This window comes from Hyla sarda, chromosome 2 (genome assembly GCF_029499605.1).
Source record: "Hyla sarda isolate aHylSar1 chromosome 2, aHylSar1.hap1, whole genome shotgun sequence".
Taxonomy (NCBI): Eukaryota; Metazoa; Chordata; class Amphibia; order Anura; family Hylidae; genus Hyla; species Hyla sarda.
Genome location: NC_079190.1, coordinates 486,146,051 through 486,166,392, shown reverse-complemented (window position 1 = coordinate 486,166,392; position 20,342 = coordinate 486,146,051). Strand labels below are relative to the sequence as shown.

General features: G+C 45.7%; 1 protein-coding gene across 2 annotated transcripts in view; it reads left to right on the top strand.

Moving 5' to 3' along the window:
• SCAF4 (SR-related CTD associated factor 4) overlaps positions 1-20,342 on the top strand; it is a 144,836-nt gene that overhangs the window by 77,264 nt on the left and 47,230 nt on the right. For both annotated transcript variants that reach the window (XM_056559542.1, XM_056559541.1), the window contains exons 17-19: positions 8,309-8,624; positions 16,057-16,143; positions 18,774-18,938. In XM_056559542.1, coding sequence (XP_056415517.1) covers positions 8,309-8,624; positions 16,057-16,143; positions 18,774-18,938 — 568 coding nt within the window. The remainder of the gene's footprint in view (positions 1-8,308; positions 8,625-16,056; positions 16,144-18,773; positions 18,939-20,342) is intronic.

Here is a 20,342-nt window from a genome sequence, read left to right as displayed (position 1 = left end):
TTCTTACCTAAGGTGGTTTCGGCCTTTCATCTCAATGAGGACATCGTCCTGCTGTCCTTTTGTCCGGCCCCTTCTCATCCCAGGGAGCATTTGCTCCATGAACTTTGTGGTGAGGGCTGTTCTGACCTCTTAGTCACTTCTTCCTTTCGGCAGTGTGACCCCTTTTTTGTTCTTACAGAAGGTCATCGCAAAGGACAACCTGCCTCTAAGGCCACCATTTCTCGGTGGTCCGTTCTGCTATTTCAGAAGCTTACTGCTGCAAGGGGAAGATCCCACCCTTCAGGGTTTTGGCTCATTCCACCCATTCTGTCTGGGCATCCTGGGCCCTCCGCAACAAGGCTTCAGCCTCGCAGATCTGTAAAGCGGTCACGTGGTCGTCTTTGCACACTTTAGCAAGGTTCTACCAGATTCATCCTTTGTATCAGCTGATGCTTGTCTGGGCTGTAAGGTGTTGCAGGCGGTGGTGGTCCAGCCATCCACCTGACTGATTTCCTTGCCCACCCAAGGGATGACTTCGGTACGTCCCATGGTCTGTGTCCCCCAATGGAGCCGATAGAGAAAAGGAGATTTTTATGCTTACTGTAAAATCTTTCTCGAAGGATCCATTGGGGGCACAGCTCCCACCCTTTTTCTGGAGTTCCTATTTCAGTTATCTGTCCGAGGGTGCGTTCAGTTACTTTTTCTTCTGGTTTCTCGGACAGTTCGTGTTTTTTCTTTTGACCTGTCGGTCTCCTATTTCTCTGGGACTAAAACTGATTAATTCAGATGCCTGTGGGCGGGTATTCCCTGCTGGGAGGAGCCGACTTTCTTGTTGCCATAGTGTCAAGCCTCCTAGAGACAGCAGCATATACCCACGGTCTGTGTCCCCCAATGGATCCTTCGAGAGAGATTTTATAGTAAGCATAATCTCGTTTTCTCTATCGGCTCCATTGGGGGACACAGACCGTGGGTGTATGCTGCTGTCTTTAGGAGGTATGACACTATGGCAACAAAAAAGTCGGCTCCTCCCAGCAGGATATACCCGCCTCCAGGCCCTGAGCTAATCGGTTTAAGCTTAGTGTCTGAAGGAGGTGGACATGGTCTGGATTTCTCCAGACCAGGTCTTGGTTTTTTTTTTTTTTTTTTTTTTTTTTTTTTTTTTTTTTTTTTAGTTAGGGAATGTGTTGGTTTTTTATTCTTTTTTTCTTTCACGTTTTCAGGTGGGGACTCAGGAACTGCGGCTCACTGTTTCCCCATTGCGATTGAGGGGGCACAGACATTGCGTATATACGCTATTAACCCCCTCTCGCCAACGGTCAGCGCCTGGGTCCCCCCATTTCCCTGCTCGCCTTGCTCGCACTTGGTAGCTAGGCGAGATGCAGGTAACAGAAGGCTGACTGAAGACTTCACAGAAGACTCCATTAGGTAAGTTCTTCTGACCAGGTGAGTATATATTTTTCTCCCTTTATGTGCTGACTTGCAACCCCTGGAGACCCTCATTTTGTGGTCCACCTTTCAGGATCTAAGGGGCTGGCCTGTATTGGGGCTCTATCTTCATTCAAGCAGGGGCGAGCAATGGCATTTTGGGCAGGAAGGGGTTACCTTATTACTTTATTTTAACTACGTGTGTGTATTTTATACTATGCGGCTGTCAGCCACAGCGCTTACTATGCGGCTGACAGCCGCGGCGTTTGTACTGTTCGGCACAAGGAGCGCCGACTGACTTTCGGTTTTGGCACCATACAGCTGCCGGCGGACTTGTGTATCGCCCTCTCACTTCCCCGCAGACGCGACTGACGTGCGCCCTTGGCAAGGAGCGGGCGCCATTACTATTCTTCTTCACGGTGGCCGGTGCGCTATAGCTCCGCCCACAGGGCCGTTGGAGCTTACTGGGGACGCGAATCTCCCTCCAATCAGCGCCGTGCGCGAGATTTTCGGGGGCAGAGGCCAATTAGACAGTGCCCCTGCTCCAGGCACGCCCCTCTATGGCTATTGGCTGGCCTTTTTCTCCCTCTCTTTCACTCAGAGCGGAGTTCTCACAGCAGCTGCCACAGGGGACACAGACTTGGGTTAGAGAGTTTTTTTCATTATGTTCGTACCCAGAACTGTTCCTCCCTCTAAACAGACAACTGGAGCATTAGTTTCCTATTTTGTCTGTAAGAACTGTAATTCCAAAATGTCTGCTCTGCCCTGCTTCTCTGCTGCCTCAGACCCCATGGTACCCCCGGATGTTCTTTCAGTTCCGGTGGATTCGGCCGCCCCCCCCCCCCCCCCCCAGCCTGGGCTTCTTCCCTATCCCAGTAAATTACTGACTTGACTCAAGTCACTCGTTTGGTGGCTGAGGCCTCCCGTGACGTGGTGTCTGCCTTGAAGAAGTCTGCCCTGCGCCGGCCCTCTAAAGGTACCCGCTCCCCTTCTCCACATACCTCACGCTCTCAAAAGCATACTAGGGGTGCATCATCTGACTCTTCCATTGAGTCTTCAGGTAGACTTGGGCGCTCCCCTCATGCGTCCCGACCCTCCGAGTCTGGTCACAAACGTCGCTCCTCCAGAGGACGTTCCTGAGGTCGCCACTCTGCCTTGCCAGAGCCATGTGCCCGGTCAGGGTTGCCCCCCTCCAGGGCTGCCTCCACTCGTTCAAATTCTCCTGGTGAACTGGCGGATGAGGCTTTCGAATCTTCATCTGACTCGGAGGACCGCTTGGATTCAGTTGAAACGGTGAACTCATTGGTTGCGTCCATAAGAGACACCTTTCACTTAGGGGACCCAGGATCTTCGGACGTGACTCCTGAAGTATCCTTTCATCGTGCTAAACTGGCACCTCAAAGGTTCAGCTCTCCCGCTGAATTTGACACCCTTCTGGAATCTGCATGGAAACATCCAGACAAGAGGTTCCCGGGAATGAAGAAGGTTCAGGTGCGTTACTTATTCGACAAGGACCTTGTCTCTAAGGTGGTTTCCCCTCTTTCGGTGGATCCACCAATTTCCTGCCTCTCTAAGGCTACCACACTGCCACTGGCTGATGCGGCTGCTTTCAAGGACCCCGACGGACAAGAAGGTGGAGTCCTTAGCGAAGTTTGCCTCTGAAGCAGCAGGCTCTTCTCTTCTTCCCACCTTCGCCTCGGCTTGGGTGTCCAAAGCCCTATCATTGTAGTGCGCAAAGATCAGTCAGGGTATCCAGGCGGGATCCCCCCAGAGGATCTGTCTGCTTTGGTTCTCCAATGCTCTAAAGCTGGGGAATTTCTGTGCACAACTTCTATGCAGTCAGCCCGTTGTGCTGCCTTTGCTGTCGGTCTCTCACCGAGCTTCCTTTTATCTTTTTGGCTAGCGCCTTGACGAGTTTATTTCTGAGGTGATGGGGGGGGTAAGAGTTCCTTGTTGCCTCAGAATAAGGCTCGCTCTACTTCCCAGAGGAAGTACTCTTCCTTTCGGACTTTTGGCCCCAATAAGGGGCAGGCGCCTTCGCGGGACAAGAAGGCTCCCTCGTTCTGGGCGTCCCCGTCTTGCAAGTCGGACACCAACCGTTCCGGCTGTTTTGCGGCCAAATCGGGCAACCGCAAACCCACTTCCGCATGAAGTGAAGCCCCCACCCGCAGATTTTTCTCAGGTGGGAGGTAGTCTCTTATTTTTTCGAGACATCTGGACCACACACATTCAGGACTCTTAGGTCAGGGATGTGGTGTCCAACGGATACTGAATCGAGTTTGCCTCCCTCCCGAGGGATCGTTTTTTTTCAGTCCCAGGCTCCCCGGTCTCCTTCTCTGGCGAAGCAGTTTCAGGAGGCTCTCCAGTCCCTGCTTCTCCAGAGAGTTATTGTCCCCGTTCCTCCAAGGGAACGTTTTTGGGGTTTCTGTTCCAATCTTTTTGTGGTTCCTAAGAAGGGCGGTTCGGTGCAGCCAATCCTGGACCTCAAGTGTCTCAACCGTCATCTTCTCATCCACCACTTTTGAATGGAATCCCTCCGTTCGGTAGTGGCATCCATGGAACAAGGGGAATTTCTTTCTTCGGTGGACATCAAAGATGCCTACCTCCATGTTCCAATATTTGCCGGCCATCAACGGTACCTCCATTTTGCGGTTCCAGAGGGGCATTTTCAATTCGTAGTCCTCCCCTTTGGTCTGGCCATTGCTCCTAGGGTCTTTACCAAGATCCTTGCGCCAGTGATATCCCTGTTGCGGTTGAGGGGAGTCTCAGTAATCCCTTACCTAGATGACCTTCTCATCAAGGCTCCCACCAGAGTCCAGACCCTAGAGAATGTGGATCTCACCCTGCAGACCCTGGATTGCTTTGGGTGGATGGTAAACAGGGACAAGTCTGTCCTTTCTCCCACTCAGTCTCTGATCTTCCTGGGACTTCAATTCAACACTGCCTCTGCCCGGATTTGCCTTCCGCCGGAAAAACGTCTGACTCTCCTGTCAGGAGTCTGCTCCCTTCGGGCCCAGGTCACAGTTTCCATCCGCGTTTGCATGGAAGTCTTGGGTCGGATGGTAGCGGCCATGGAGGCCGTACCCTTTTCCCAGTTTCATTACCGTCCCCTTTAACTGGCGACTCTCTCTTGATGGGACAGATCTCCTCTGTCTCTCGATCGCAAGATTGCTCTCCCTCGTCGGATCAGTCAGTCTCTGCTCTTGTGGCTCCGCTCCCCCATTCTTCTACTTCAGGTGCGATCATTTCTTCCCCTCCACTGGCAGGTGGTTACAACGGATGCCAGTCTGTCAGGCTGGGGCGGTGTGTTCAGGGACTGGACGGTTCAAGGCCTCTGGTCTTCCCAGGAAGCTCTTCTTCCGATAAACATCTTGGAACTGAGGGCGATTCTTCTTTGCCTTCATTGGGAGTCCCTGCTTCAGTCCCGCCCTGTCCGCGTCCAGTCGGACAACGCCACGGCCGTGGCGTACATAAATTGGCAAGGCGGCACTCGCAGCTCGGCAGCCATGGCCGAGGTGACAGATTCTCATCTGGGAGGAAAACAAGGTTCCGGACATTTTGGTGATTCACAATTCCGGGTGTGCGGACTCCCTCGGCCGACCTCAGCGAGTGGTCTCTGCATCCCGAGGTCTTCGCGCAGATCTGTGACCTCTGGGGCATTCCAGACGTGGACCTTTTCGCGTCTCGGCACAATCGGAAGATCCTTCAGTTTGTGGCGAAGTCCCGGGACCCCCTGACGCTAGCTGTGGATGCCCTATTTATTCCTTGGACAGTTTGCTCTGCCCTATTTGTTTCCTCCCCTTCCGCTCCTTCCCAGGGTTCTGAGGAAGCTCAAAGCGGAGGGCGTTCCCGCCATACTGGTAGCTCCATATTGGACCCGAAGATCGTTGTACGCCGATGTGGTCAGGCTCCTGGACGACACTCCACTACGCCTTCCACTTTGTTCGGACCTGCTGTCTGTGTCCTCTTTGCCACCCCAATTTAGTCGCTGCATTTGCCAGCGTGGCGGTTGATAACGCGATTTTGAGAGCCCGCGGTTTCTCTTCTCAAGTCATTCGCACCATGCTCAGGGCTCGTAAACCCTCCTCTGCAAAAATTTACCACCGTGCTTGGCGGTCTTATTTTCGTTGGTGTGAAGCTCAGGTTTTGTCTCCTATTACTTTTTCTTATCCCAATCTTCTTTCTTTCTTGCAGTCTGGTTTGGAACTGGGGTTGTCTCTCACTTCCCTTAAGGGTCAGGTTTCGGCCATTTCTATTTTCCAGCGTCTTCTGGCTTCAAATTCCCATATCCGGACCTTTCTTCAAGGCGTGGCGCATGCTGCCCCTCCTTATCGGTCACCTTCTCACCCTTGGGACTTGAATCTGGTTCTAGGGGTCCTCCAATGTGAACCTTTTGAACCTCTTAGGGAGGTGTCCCTGCATCTCCTTTCTTGGAAAGTTGCGTTTCTTGTTGCTATCATCTCCATTCGGAGAGTGTCTGAATTGGCAGCTCTCTCCTGCCGTTCTCCGTTTCTGGTGATTCATCAGGACAAGGTTGTCTTCCGGCCAGATCCTTCCTTTTTGCCCAAGGTTGTTTCGGCCTTTCATCTCAATGAGTACATTGTCCTTCTGTCCTGCTCCTTCTCATCCTAAGGAGCATTTACTCCATAAGCTGGATGTGGTTCGGGCTGTTAGGTCTTGCCTCTCTATCACTTCTTCGTTTCGTCAGTGTGATTATTTGTTTCGTCCTTACGGAAAGTCGTCGCAAGGGACAACCTGCTTCCAAGGCCACCATTTCTCGGTGGATCCGGTCTGCCATTTTGGAAGCCTATCGCTGTAGGGGGAAGTTTCCTCCCTTCAGGGTTTGCACACTTTCTCGAGGTTCTACCGGGTTCATTCCTTCGCATCGGCTGATGATAGTCTGGGCCGTAAAGTGCTGCAGGCGGCAGTGGAACAGCCGTCTGCCTAACTATCTGCCCACCCAAGGGACGGCTTTGGTACGTCCCACGGTCTGTGTCCCCCGATGGAGCCAATAGAGAAAAGGAGATTTTTTTAACACTTACCATAAAATCTCTTTCTCGAAGGATCCATTGGGGGACACAGCTCCCGCCCTTTTGGGTTTCTCTTTGATTTTCTGTCCGAGGGTGTGTTCAGTTATCTTTTCTTCTAGTTCTTGGACAGTTCGTGTTTTTTCCTTGACCTGTCGGTCCTCTCGTATTGCTCTGGTACTAAACTAATTGGAGGCGGGTATATCCTGCTGGGAAGAGCTGACTTTTTTTTGTTGCCATAGTGTCATACCTCCTAGAGACAGCCGCATACACCCACAGTCTGTGTCCCCCAATGGATCCTTCGAGAAAGAGATTTTACTGTAAGTGTTTAAAAAAAATCTCCTTTTCATTGAGCTGATGGTCATTGCCTAACTTATAAAATCTTTTTATATCTGATCAAGGGGGGGCTGGTATATGAAGGAAAGCAAGGATTGGGGTGCCAGGCTGTGCTGTGGCACTTGTGCATCTCAACTCTGCCTCCTTGACACTTGGTAGAGAAATGAAAAAGCAATATTTTTTATTTATTTCTTTTGTAACCACTATGTGCTCCAGGAAAGGTACTTTTTGCTTTATTACACAACAGTTGTCAGTGTCGGTTCCCTGCAGCCAATAATGCTGATTCCCTTTAACTCGTTAATAAAGATGACTGCTCTAGGGAGAATGGTCCCTATTGTCTTCAGTAGGAGGCTAGCAAAAGTGGAGAATGTTCCTCAAAACTTATTTTTCTTTAAAAATAAACTGCTGTACCTTAGCATATGGGTCACAACCAACTACCTTCAAAATTCATAACGGTATCCATGAAGCCTGATTTAGTCATGTATGGTTACCTTTCGACATATGTCCTGGTTTATATTTTAAGAGTACCTATCAAGAACTAAACTGTCCCTAATCCCCACCACCCAATCTGTCCCTGGCCCTCACTGACACTATCCCTACATTTAAAATTTTATTTTTTTTGCTTAAAAAACCTGCTTCTAAATACATTTTATAATCTTTCTGCTCATTCCGCTCTCCATGTGTGAGGGAGGAAGGGGGTGTGGCCCGGCAGGCACGGCTTAATTTGATGCCTGTCTGGGCTCACTACCACCCTGCATCCCTCTTGGGAGCGCACATAGAGGCTCTGCACACAGCACGGGCAGCAGCTGCAGTGTCTACTCCTCTCTGCACGTGCCATACAGAGAGGAGAAAGATTGGAGAAGAGCTGCCGTTCCATTGCTGCAATGAGACAACGGTGGGTTAACAAATATATAGTGTGCGTAATATAGAAGTGTGTGTGTGTGTGATATATAATATAATAAAATCCGCACTACAGGTACATAAACAGGTGCAAGCCCGCCATGTCAGGAACATACCCTGGCACAGTGCTTGCTCCCGCCTGTCTGACACTGTGCTAGTCAGTGTGCCAGCTGCAGTATGAGAGTTCAGACTCATGTCAGGTCAGTAGGAGTCTGGACTCTGTAAGAGACTTGCGGCCGGGACATGTAGGGAGATCCCTAGTGGTCAGGTTTTCAAACACAAAATAATCATAGAAATAATTTATTTATTCATTTTTTCTAATACATGCAAATTGAAAGTTGCTTGGATTTCAGTAGTATGCAAAATATCAAGTGTTTTTTTTTTATGCATACAGTCCTTACCACGACATTTGTTCCCATATTTGTAAATGTTGATGTGAAATTAATTTTCTTCCAGTTTAAAAATGAAGCCATCTTAAATTATAAAAAAAAGAAAATTGCTGATGTCAATAACTGCATGTTTTGCCAATTAACTGTTGTAGCTATACAACTGTGTGCTGTACTGCTAATGTAGTTATTGCATTTGATATCTGTATAGACTGTGTACTTATGCTTTTTTCCTTTTTTTTTTCATGTCTTCAGCCGGTTCAACTTCCTCAGCCCATGCCCTCTGTCCCACCTCTTGCAACAGTTCCAACTCTTCCACCTAGTACTACATTACCTTCCATTCAAGGTTTGCCTCCTCCACAAGGTTTGCCTCCACTTCAAGGGGTTCCACCCCCACAAGGGTTGCATATGCCACCATCATTGCCACCATTACAAGGAATGCCTTTGCCTCAAGGAATGCCTGTTCCAGGTTTCCCTGGGCCTATAAATATACCTCCCCCAGGGTTTGCTCCAGGTGTTCCTCCACCACCATTTATGAGGCCAGGATTTAATCCAATGCAGTTACCACCAGGTAAGAACTAAACATAATCTATGGATAACACTGTGCAATACTTGTTTCTTTTATATGTAACCTGTCAACACTTGAGTTACCATAACCCATAAATGTGGCTTAACTACAGTGCAAAAGTGTTGACATTTTTGAGGCGGGGTCTCAACTGGCTAAAGGAATCTTTCATCTAAAGCCTGTCAACTAATGCTGCTGGAGTAAAATAGGGGGGGGGGGGGGGGGGGGAACCACATGTTTATGCAAACCACAAGCATAGAGGTATGGTAAATTTTCCTGAACATATCATCATATAATGTCAAAGGAGTACTCCAGTTTTGGAAAATGTATCTCCTATCCAAAGGATAAGGGATAAGTGTCTGATCGCAGGGTTCAGTGGTCAAATCCCCTACTATCTGACACACAACCCCTACCCTTTGCATAGGTGATACATTTTTCTAAACTGGCCTCCAGGACTTGAAAAAATGGCGTAGCCCTGCAAGCTTCTTTGTTGACTCAACTCCCATTAAAGGGTTGGTCCAGTATTAGAAAAAGTACTTGGCCCTGCAAGTTATGCTGTTTTCTGCAACTCCCATTAAAGGATCTTAATGACATTTAGTGAGGTTGACACAGTAAATGGATTGAGAGGGGGAAACACCACTGTTCACCTTTCCCAAGTTGCCTAGTCCACACTTCTGTCCATTTCCTGTTCCCCCTCCTCAACACAAGTGAGTGCTTGCTCTGCCTACATTGAGAGGTAACCAGAAGTGGTGCAGTAGAAACCTGGCTCAGTTGATCTGACTACTTTTATAAAGAGTAGAAAGTTACGTATAGCAACTTACAAAAAATTCTGGCTCTCATTTCTCAGAAAAAGAAAAAAGAAATATAAACTTCTCCAATTTTCCTTTGTGCCAGTTTTGAGAAATATACCCAATTTCTAGACTACTAAATCTATGGCCCATTGGCTGCTGTTAATCATCTTGGAATGCTATTTATAATGCAGAACTGCAGCTCTAGCCAGATGCCTGTTCCTACTTATGGAAGAAAAGTACAAACAGGTTAGAAAAAGGGTCATGTTTAGACACAATGTTAAAAGGAACCTGTCGCCAGCATTTTAGTGTTTAAATTACAGCCACCTTGCATGCAGCACAATATTTTTCTGGGGTGAAGGTGCATCACCCTATTATACTGGAATGGCTTAAAATGCTCTTTAAAGAAAAGAAAAAAAAAAGCCCTGTGACATGAGGGCTGTATTTTAAACACACATGCTGGTGACAAGTTCCTTTTTAGTCTATACACTGAATCTACAGCTGTTCATGAACTGATAATTGAAAGAATTAGGGCCTGTCCCATTGTTTTCAGTTTGGTTCTGCTGCTCTACGCTCACTGCGGAATTTATGCAACAGAATTCAGCAGACGGAACGGACATCCGCCAAAATGAATGTTAATTCTTTGGGTTAAATTCAGTGTCAGAATCCCATACAATGGAACTTCTATTTCTGTCCAAACTCAGTTGAGTGAGCGCAGTAGGGGAAGCGTTTAAATATTAAAACAGGTCACTGAAGGTCCAAAAGGAGCAGCACGTTTCTTTCCTGGGCAGAACCATGGAAATTCCTAACCTATTTCAGCATGGACTTGAACAATTCTGGTCTCTGAAAAGAGCGACTGATTCAATTCTGAGTAGACTAGTTATTAAAAGCTGATAAAAATTTGCCGCAAGGTGTATCCTTGTGCCAGATCTTCAACAGTGGCTCATGCTGTCAAAATCTTTCTTTGTGTGCACTCTTTCAATTAGTTGGCTTTTACCCCTAAATTGTATGCTAATTAATGTTGCATTAAGCTACTCCCCCTTCAGAGAGATGTCCACTTTCTGGGAAGCTACTTCTCTTGTTGGGTCTTTGGCACTGGAGATTTAGTTTTTCTTCTCCATGATCCTGAGTTTGTATAGTAGCATTTGTTGGGGTGAGAATACCAGGTGATAAAAGGTAATTTTACATTATTTTGAGGAATGTGTGGCCATTTCAACCCCTTAAGGACCCTTGACGTACGCGCACGTCATGGCACCCTGGTACTTAAGGACCCATGGGGAATTCCGGTCCCGCCAGATCGGATCGGGATGCCTGCTGAAATCATTCAGCAGGCCTTCCGCGCAAATGCCCAGGGGGAGTCATCAGACACCTCCCCACCCTGGCAAATCGGGGTCATACAGGTCTATGGTGACCCAGAAAATCAGGGGGATCGAGGTTGTCAAAGACACCCACGATCCACCTGAAGGGATAGGAGTGAGGTGGCAGGGGGTGCCACCCCTCCTATCCCTGCTATTGGACGTATAGAAGTGACGACCAATAGCAGATCGGGGGCGGGGTGGGTTAACTTTCGGTTTCCCCGTTCTGCCCACCCACAATAGGAAGTGCAGAACAGGGAAACCGACAGAGGACCGGGGTCGAAGTCCACTTAGCCATCCATGGGGGCGGAGGCGACGATCGATGGTGGAGATCGGCGGGCGTCTATGTCGAGTGGCTGGCTCCCTGTATCCTACGGAAGCTGGTATCCTATACAGTGGTCTCTAAACTGTAGCCCTCCAGATCTTGCAAAACTACAACTCCTAGCATACCGAGACAGCTGTTTGCCATCTGGGCATGCTGGGATTTGTAGTTTTGCAACATCTGGAGGGTCAGTTTGGAGATCACTGCGCAGTGGTCTCTAAACTGTAGCTCTTCAGATGTTGCAAAACTGCAAATCTCAGCATGCCCAGACAGCAAACAGCTGTCTCGGCATGCTGGCAGTTGAAGTTGCATACCTCCAGCTGTTGCATAATTACATCTCCCAGCACGCCCTTCAGCGATCAGTACATGCTGGGAGTTGTAGTTTTGCAACAGCTGGAGGCACACTGGTTGGAAAATACTGAGATAGGTAACAGAACCTAACTGAACCAGTGTGCCTCCAGCTTTTGCAAAAGTACAACTCCCAGCATGCAGTGTCTGTCAGTACATGCTGGGAGTTGTAGTTTTGAAACAGCTGGAGGTTTGCCCCCCCCCACACACACACACACACACACACACACACACACACACACACATGTGAATGTACAGGGTAAATTCACACGGGCAGGTTTACAGTAAGTTTTTCTTGAAGTTTGAGCCGCGGCAAATTTTTCGCCGCAGCGCAAACTCCTAGCTGGAACCTGCCAGTGCGAATGTACCCTAAAAACACCACTGCACTACAATAACACATAATAAAGAGTATATACACCCCTTACACTGTCCAATCACAGCCCCCCCCCCCCCCCCCACCAATAAAAATGAAAAATTTATTGTACCGCAGTGTTTCCATAACGGAGCCTCCACAACTCCCAGCATTTCCGGACAGCCACTGACTGTCGAGGCATACTGGGAGTTTAGCAACAGCTGGAGGCACCCTGTTTGGGTATCACTGGCACCCCTATGCAATTCCTAATTTAGTCCTCAAATGTGCATGATGCTCTCTCACTTCAGAGCCCTGTCGTATTTCAAGGAAACAGTTTAAGGACACATATGGGGTATTTCCATATTTGGGAGAAATTGCACTACAAATCTTATGGGCCTTTTTCTCCTTTTACCGCTTATGAAAAGTAAAAGTTGGGGGCTTTGCCCCATACTTTTTATCTTCACAAGCGGTAAAAGGAAAAAAACTAAATTTGTAATGTGGAAGTCTGGAAATACCCCATATGTGGGCGTAAAATGCACTGTACATTTGAGGCCTATATTGGTGATTTGCACAGGGGTGGCTGGCATATACACAAAAAAAACCACGTGTGACCCCATTTTGGAAACTATACCCCTCACGGAAAGTAACAAGGGGTATAGTGAGCCTTAACACCCCACATGGTGTTTGACAAATTTTCGTTAAAGTTGGATGGATGGGAAAATTAGAAAAGAAGAGTTTTCACTAAAATGCTGGTGTTACCCTAAATTTTTCATTTTCACAAGAGAAAATAGAAGAAAAAAGGTTACAAATTTTGGGGGGGCTTTTCCTGAGTAAGAACATACCCTATATGTGGACGTAAAGTGCTCTGCTCGCGAACTACAATGCTCAGAAGAGGAGCGCCATTGGGCTTTTGAAGAGAATTTGTTCAGAATTGAAGGCCACGAGTGATAACAAAGCCCCCCATAGTGCCGGAACAATGGACCCCCCCCACACACACATGTGAATCCATTTTGGAAACTACACCCCTCATGTAATGTAATAAGGGGTACAGTGAGCATTTACGCCCCCGTTTTTCATTTGCACAGCCCACTGTTCCACGCCAGTGGGGTGTAAATGCTCACTGCACCTCTTATTAAATTCTGTGAGGGGTGCAGTTTCCAAAATGGGGTCACATTTGGGCAGGGTCCACTGTTCTGGCACCACAGGGGGCTTTGTAAACAAACGCACATGGCCCCTGACTCCCATTCCAAACAAATTCACTCTTTAAAAGCACAATGGCGCTCCTTCTCTTCTGAGCATTATAGTTCGCCAGCAGAGCACTTGACGTCCACACATATGGGGTATATCCATACTAAGAAGAGATGGGGTTACAAAATTTGGGGGTCATTTTTTCCGATTACCCCTTGTAAAATTTGGGGGAAACCAGCATTTTTGTGACATTTTTTTTTTCATTTACACATCCAAATTTAACAGTCGTGATTATATATATATATATATATATATATATATATATATATATATATATATATATATATATATATATAATATATATAATATCTCACACACACACACACACCCTATACCCCTTGTTACGTTCCTTGAGGGGTGTAGTTTCCAGAATTGGATGCCATGTAGTCTCCCGCGCCCCCCCCCCCCCCCCCTGTCCTAAATGCGACTTGCCCACGAAAAACCATTTGCTTTCCAAAAGCCAAATGTGACTTCTCTTCTGAGCATTGTAGTTCGCTCGCAGAGCATTTAACATCCTAACATGGGGTATGCTATGGTTTTAGGTCTGGTCACAAAACTGGATGCGGGTCAAAAATGAGCCAACTGGAGTCACAGTTTGACTCCGGTCTACTCATTAAAGTGAATGGAGTTCAGTGCTGGTCCGGCTGGGGTACGGGAGAGCCCAGTTTGCCCCTCCTCCAGCCGGATTCGGCACCCCTAGTGTAAAGACGAGATGTGAATGCAGCCTTAGCCAGTTGCCTGTAATAGAGTGAAATTAAACCCACATACACTTTTATTTTTTTTTATTTTTTTTTGACAGCATGGGTTTTCTGACAGCATGGGAGATTTTAATCCTATACCTGTTTCATTGAAAGCATTGTCAGAACTAATTTAATTACTGTAATTTAATCCAGAGATTGCCACTTGAAATATAGCAATATAAAATTCAAGCAGGAATACATTCATAGCCTTCAGTTATAAAAATATTAACAATTCCAAATCGCTCCACTATTGACCCAGTGGAGAGATTGCTCAATATTTGGTCTATTTAGCACTTTTGGTTAATTTTGTTGAAGTTAAAACTAAGAACTGCTTTCATTTCCTGACATGCAGCATAGTAGCATGTGTGACCTCACTTCATCTCCAAGCATGACTTTTCATGCACACTCATGTGCCTGCCATCTGACGCAGTTTCATAGCATTATTAGATCACAGTAAGGTTACCTTTTTTATTGTGTTGGTCCATGGCTCCTGTACTTCGGAAGAAAAAAAGTTTCTCTGTCCGGCTGCACTGCTCCTCTCTGCTCCCTTACACTACTTTCTCTAGTTTCTAGCAGTTTCATAGTTATTTTTCATGCAACTGTTTCCCTTTAATACATTTTTAACATGTGGCTGAAATTATTATACCTCCTGGCTTGCTATTCAATCTGTGACTGCTTTATTTGGCCAGTACAACACCTCAAAACAGTGGCCAACCTCTATAGGATTTTGCCGATAAAACTGCGGAATTGGTGGCAGAATCAATTAAACAGTGGCCTTCTAATTTGAAGTGGACTTAATATGGTGGGTCCCAGCCATTTTTGTTGTAAAAAAAATCAATACAGAAAAATTTGTTATTGCAAAGCAAAAGAGTAACATAATTATCTTAAATAGTAAGGTCTTAAAGGAGTACTCCGTCGTGCACTTTTTTCCTTTTATCCCTTCCGGGCTGCAAAATAAAATAAAACACACTTTCTCTTACCTGCCAACGAGCCCCTGGAGCTCCGGTACAGGTGTTCGGTCCCCGGGCTGTATTCTTCTTACTTCCTGTTAGCCCTGCACGTCACACGGAGCTTCAGCCTATCACCGGCCACAGCGATGTCCCGCCTCGGCCGGTGATAGGCTGAAGCTCCGTGTGACGTGCCGGGCTAACAGGAAGTAAGAAGAATACAGCCCAGGGACCGAACACCTGTACCGGAGCTCCGGGGGCTCGTTGGCAGGTAAGAGAGTGTGTTTTCTTTTATTTTGCAGCCCGGACGGGATAAAAGGAAAAAAGTGCGCGCCGGAGTACTCCTTTAAAGGAGTATTGCAGCGCAAAATAACTATATCCAAAGTATAGAGGATAAGTTATAGATCGCGGGGGTCCGAGCGCTGGGGCCCCCCCGGGATCTCCTGGACGGGGCCGCGGCAGTCTGCAGGAAGTGAAGTTTTTTCCCCAGCAGAAAGCCGTGGCAGACACACCCCTTCATGTATCTCTATGGGGTACATGGTGGGAGAGTGTCGGCCGCCGCGTCATGCGGGGACGGAACGCACTCTTTCCGGAATACTGCTGCAGCCAGGAGATCCCAGGGGGCCCTAGTGCTCTGACCCATCGTGATCTACAGGGGGGGGGCCATTTATATGGATACACCTTAATAAAATGGGAATGGTTGGTGATATTAACTTCCTGTTTGTGGCACATTAGTATATGTGAGGGGGGGAACTTTTCAAGATGGGTGGTGACCATGGTGGCCATTTTGAAGTTGGCCATTTTGAATCCAACTTTACTTTTTTTCAATAAGAAGAGGGTCATGTGACACATCAAACTTATTGGGAATTTCACAAGAAAAATAATGATGTGCTTGGTTTTAACGTAACTTTAATTGTGAAATTCCCTATAAGTTTGATGTGTCACATGACCCTCTTCCTATTGAAAAACAAAAGTTGGATTCAAAATGGCCGACTTCAAAATGGCCACCACCCATCTTGAAAAGTTTCCCCCCTCACATATCCTAATGTACCACAAACAGGAAGTTAATATCACCAACCATTCCCATTTTATTAAGGTGTATCCATCTAAATGGCCCACCCTGTATAACTTATCCCCTATCCTTCGGATAGGGGATAAGTTATATTGCACTACAGTTCTCCTTTTACAATATTCATCAGCACCAGACATAAGACTTATATGATCTAAATAACACTCCTTCTTTTTGAAGAGCAGTATTTGAAATTGAACATGTTATCATTGTATGAGCTACCATTTTAATAACTTCAATTTTTTTTTAACAATGTATCTGCTCTTCAGGATTCCTACCTCCTCCAGGGATGCCCCCTCCAATGACTCCTCCATTATCTCTTCCTCCACCCATAACTGGTTTAGGCATCCCAACCTGTAAGTGACTTCATTTTTGGAAGATCGTGGTTTATTTTATACTGTGTTTTGGAATTTTGGTGATTAATAGTTGAAACTTTGTGATTATCAATGTTTCCCAAGCGCAGTCCTTAAGTACCCCCAACAGGTCATGTTTTCAGGATTTCCTTAGTCTCTCACAGGTGATAATTGTGGTAAGGCCTGATTCACTGACCATAATTGTATCACCTGTGAAAGAATAAGCAAATCCTGAAAACATGACCTGAGGACCATGCCTGAGACACTGGTGTATAGGGCAACTAGACAATGTGGGATTTATTTTATTCTTTAAAGGGGTACTCCGGTGGAAAACATTTGTTTTTAAATCAACTGTTGCCAGAAAGTTACACATTTGTAAATTGCTTCTATTTAAAAATCTTAATCCTTCCAGTACTTATCAGCTGCTGTGTTCTCCAGAGAAAGTTATTTTCTTGAATTTTTCTGTATTACAGTGCTCTCTGCTGACACCACTGTCCAGAGTAGGAGCAAATCCACATAGCAAACCTATCCTTCTCCAGACAGTCCCTAAAATGGACAGAGGTGTCAGCAGAGAGCACACTGGTCAGACAAAAAAGGAAATAAAATAAAAACTTCTGTTTTCCAGGGGAGTACCCCTCCAAGTTGCCCTATAGTGGAGACCAAATTTCTGATACTAATGCAAATTGTTTGTCGGAGTCTTATGAGCCATTTTTAACCTCTTAAGGACACAGCACCTTTTGGCCTTAGTCACACAGCTTTATTTTTTGTTTTTAGTTTTTTTTTTCCTCTACACTTTAACCTCTCAGGACCCAGGGCGTACCTGTACTTTCTGAGTCCGCTCCCGTTCTATAACGTGTGGCCACACGTCATAGCGGGTCGGGCCCGGCCTCTAACAGGGCCCCATGACTAATAGCGTGCGGCACTGAACGGTGCCGCACGCTAGCTGTTCAGGACCGCCACGGTGAAATCACGGCATCCTGAACAGCTGTAGGACACGAGGAGGGTCCCCTTACCTGCCTCCTGGTGTCCCATCGCCGAATGACTGCTCAGTGCCTGAGATCCAGGCATGAGCAGTCAAGCGGCAGAATCATTGATCAATGGTTTCCTATGAGAAACCATTGATCAATGTAAAAGATCAGTGTGTGTGCGCAGTGTTATAGCCCCATATGGGAGCTATAACATTGCAAAAAAAAGTTAATAAAGATCATTTAACCCCTTCCCTAATAAAAGTGTAAATAAAAATAAACATGTGGTATCGCCGCTTGCGGAAATTTCCAAATTATAAAAATGTGACTGATCACTTTTTATAAAAAAATTTCTGTGAGGTGACTAAAAATCACTGTACAGGATCCACTTTCCTTAAGGGGGTACTCCGGTGGAATTTTTTACATTTTTTTTTTCTAAACTGGTGTCAGAAAGTAACAGATTTGTAAATGACTTCTATTTGAAAATCTTAATTCTTCCAGTACACCTCACCTGCCGTATGCTCCAGAGGAAGTTGTGTAGTTCTTTCCAGTCTGACCATAGTGCTCTCTGCTGACACCTCTGTCCATTTTAGAAACAGTTCAGAGCAGGAAAGGTTTGCAATGGGGATTACCTCCTGCCCTGGACAGTTCCTAACATGGACTGAGGTGTCAGCAGAGAGCACTGTGGTCAGAGTTAAAAGCACTGAACATCTTCCTCTGTAGTATACAGTAGCTAAGTACTGGAAGGATTAAGATTTTTAAATTAGAAGTAACTTTTTAACACCACTTGATTACCAGTCGCGTACCCCCTTTTAGCCAGTCGTCCAGTGTCCTTATAGGGGTTAAGTCAGTCATATTAGTTAAATGATTTATCGGCTTATAACTGCAAGTGACCTTTGGAGGGCTCATATGTGATTTAACCTGACTCAACAGTAGTTGAGATGTTGGTTTCAATGGGGAAGCAAGCCACAGCAGAGACCTCTGCATAAAACCGAACATGTCTGTTCCTATGCTACATAGGGTTAGAAGGCCATACTACACACTAGATTAACGAATTGCACTGTTATCAGCAAGATCCATTAATCTGCGCATGTGCAGCCTAAGTCTTACGTTATGGAGGGTGATTTATCAAAATCTTATTTTTAGAGGCCATTTTAAAACTTACGCAATCTGGTTGCTATGGTCAACTCTTCTCTACAGATTTTGATAAATCTCTTCTATGATCTTTAGCTCTTGTTAGACACATGCCAAAGTGTATTGGCATGTCTAGTTTTATGTACACTAGAGGTTTTTACAGTGCTTTGAGTTACTAGATCAAAAATATGGGATACACCTACCCAGGTTCCCTGCAGCTCTCGTTCTAGTACATTTTGAGCCACTACTTCTTACTGCTTGGTCTCGAGTTGTCACAATAGGACATGCTCACTAAGCCACTAGGATTGACTGAGCAGGCGTGTCTCTCTGATACTTGAATCAGAAACTGTGGGGGACTGGGGTAGGTTTTTTTTCCTTCTTCCCCTCTGCACCTCTAGCAAAATCTCAAATGTTGATAACAGATAACCGCTTAAGAAACTTTGCCTAAAATTGGTATATTTGGAAATTTTATCCAGCTCTCCTTTTGAGTTTCATTTAAACTGAGATCTTTGTGAATAACATCTGTTTTTTTAGCTACAGCAGGTGCTTCATCAAATGATTCGGATGTGTCACAAGGAAATACTATGTCTCTTGGATCTGGAAGAGAAAATATTGAATCTGATGACAATGGAAATGGATTTGGGCCCAATACACAAGGAGGGCCCAGTAATGCTCCTGGGCCATTGAACCCACATCACGGTAAGGCTCTTAAAATGTTTTTAAAAGTCTGTTCTTATACTGTCAATTGGTAATTTGTTTTAAAATGTGCTGTACATGTTGTTAGCAAGAATGAATTTTGAGACTATTTAGTGTCCTCTTGGATCAGGGTGATAACCAAATTCCCCATGTTACTTTTAGGAGTTACATTGGCTGTTTATGCAGTTAATTTCTCTCTTTATAAGCTATGTTTTTAAGGATTTTTCTGCTGCATGTATGAATTTGGAGATTTGGCACAATAGTGACAGTTTTCTATACTGGTACTATATTAAGTAGACTAATACTTCTTGAGCGGGATTTGTCACAATTTAGTTGGTAAATTTTGTTTAGTCAGTTCATTCTTTCCAAACTCAGAGATTGCTTGCAAAATTGTACTGTCTACCAAAAGATACTTTTGGGGAATAAACAGGTTTTCAGATGGAAAGGCTGTAAACACATAAGGTTTAATGTGTCCCTGTCATTTAAAAAAAAAAAACTGAAGAAAAAACCTTTTGACATACGGTTTGGGGTCTCTGTATTGAGACCTCCATCAATCAGCACAGAACAAGCAGGAATAGACATGTAATAGGGCAGCAAGACAGATTGCTGAGAGCCTGGCAGATATGCACGTTTATACCCGCTTGTTTTCCTATTCAGTGGTGATTTCTGCAGATAAGTACTTAAGACATTTCAGAAGTTAGCAGATACAATTTAGGGCTGTTTGCCCAAAGAACGCACCACTCATAGGTTGTCATCTTCTTTGCAAAACAGATGCCTGCAATGTTCTAGGCATGCAAAGTGCCTACTCTCAAAGTATTTCTGTAGTCTGCAGGTGAGCTGCTATGCGTAAAAGCCACTGAAATGTTTGGCGCTTGCTCTGCATAAAGCACAATAACCTTCTTGAGAGCATTGTTCTGCCTTTGCTTTACACCCAAAGCCTCTCAGCCATAAAGTACCATACACGGTTTTCAGTGGCTATATTACACATGAATGTTCACTGCCATCTTCTGCATATTATGTTGCTATACTAAATCTTACAAACCTTTGTCTTTGGAAATGTTTGGTACATTGTCCATAGGATTTATTCTTTAATGACCACCCTGATTTGAATGCAAATTATGCAGGCGCTCAATCTACAGCTACTTCTTTTAGCGTTTTTTGCAGGGATGTTGCTCAAAGAACAAGCAACTACAACTCCAATTCTTAGCTGACCACCCACATGGACAGCCAGGATTGGTTAAATGTCTGACACTTGCTGCTTATCAAGCATGACTACTTCTTGATCAAAGGGGACTCCTTCCTTTGGTCATGTCTCCAGTTTCCAGTTGAACTGAGGGGACCTCTGCAATCAGCTCCATGGATGTAGAGATGACACACGGGTATCTGTTCAGTTAACCTTTAGGAAAC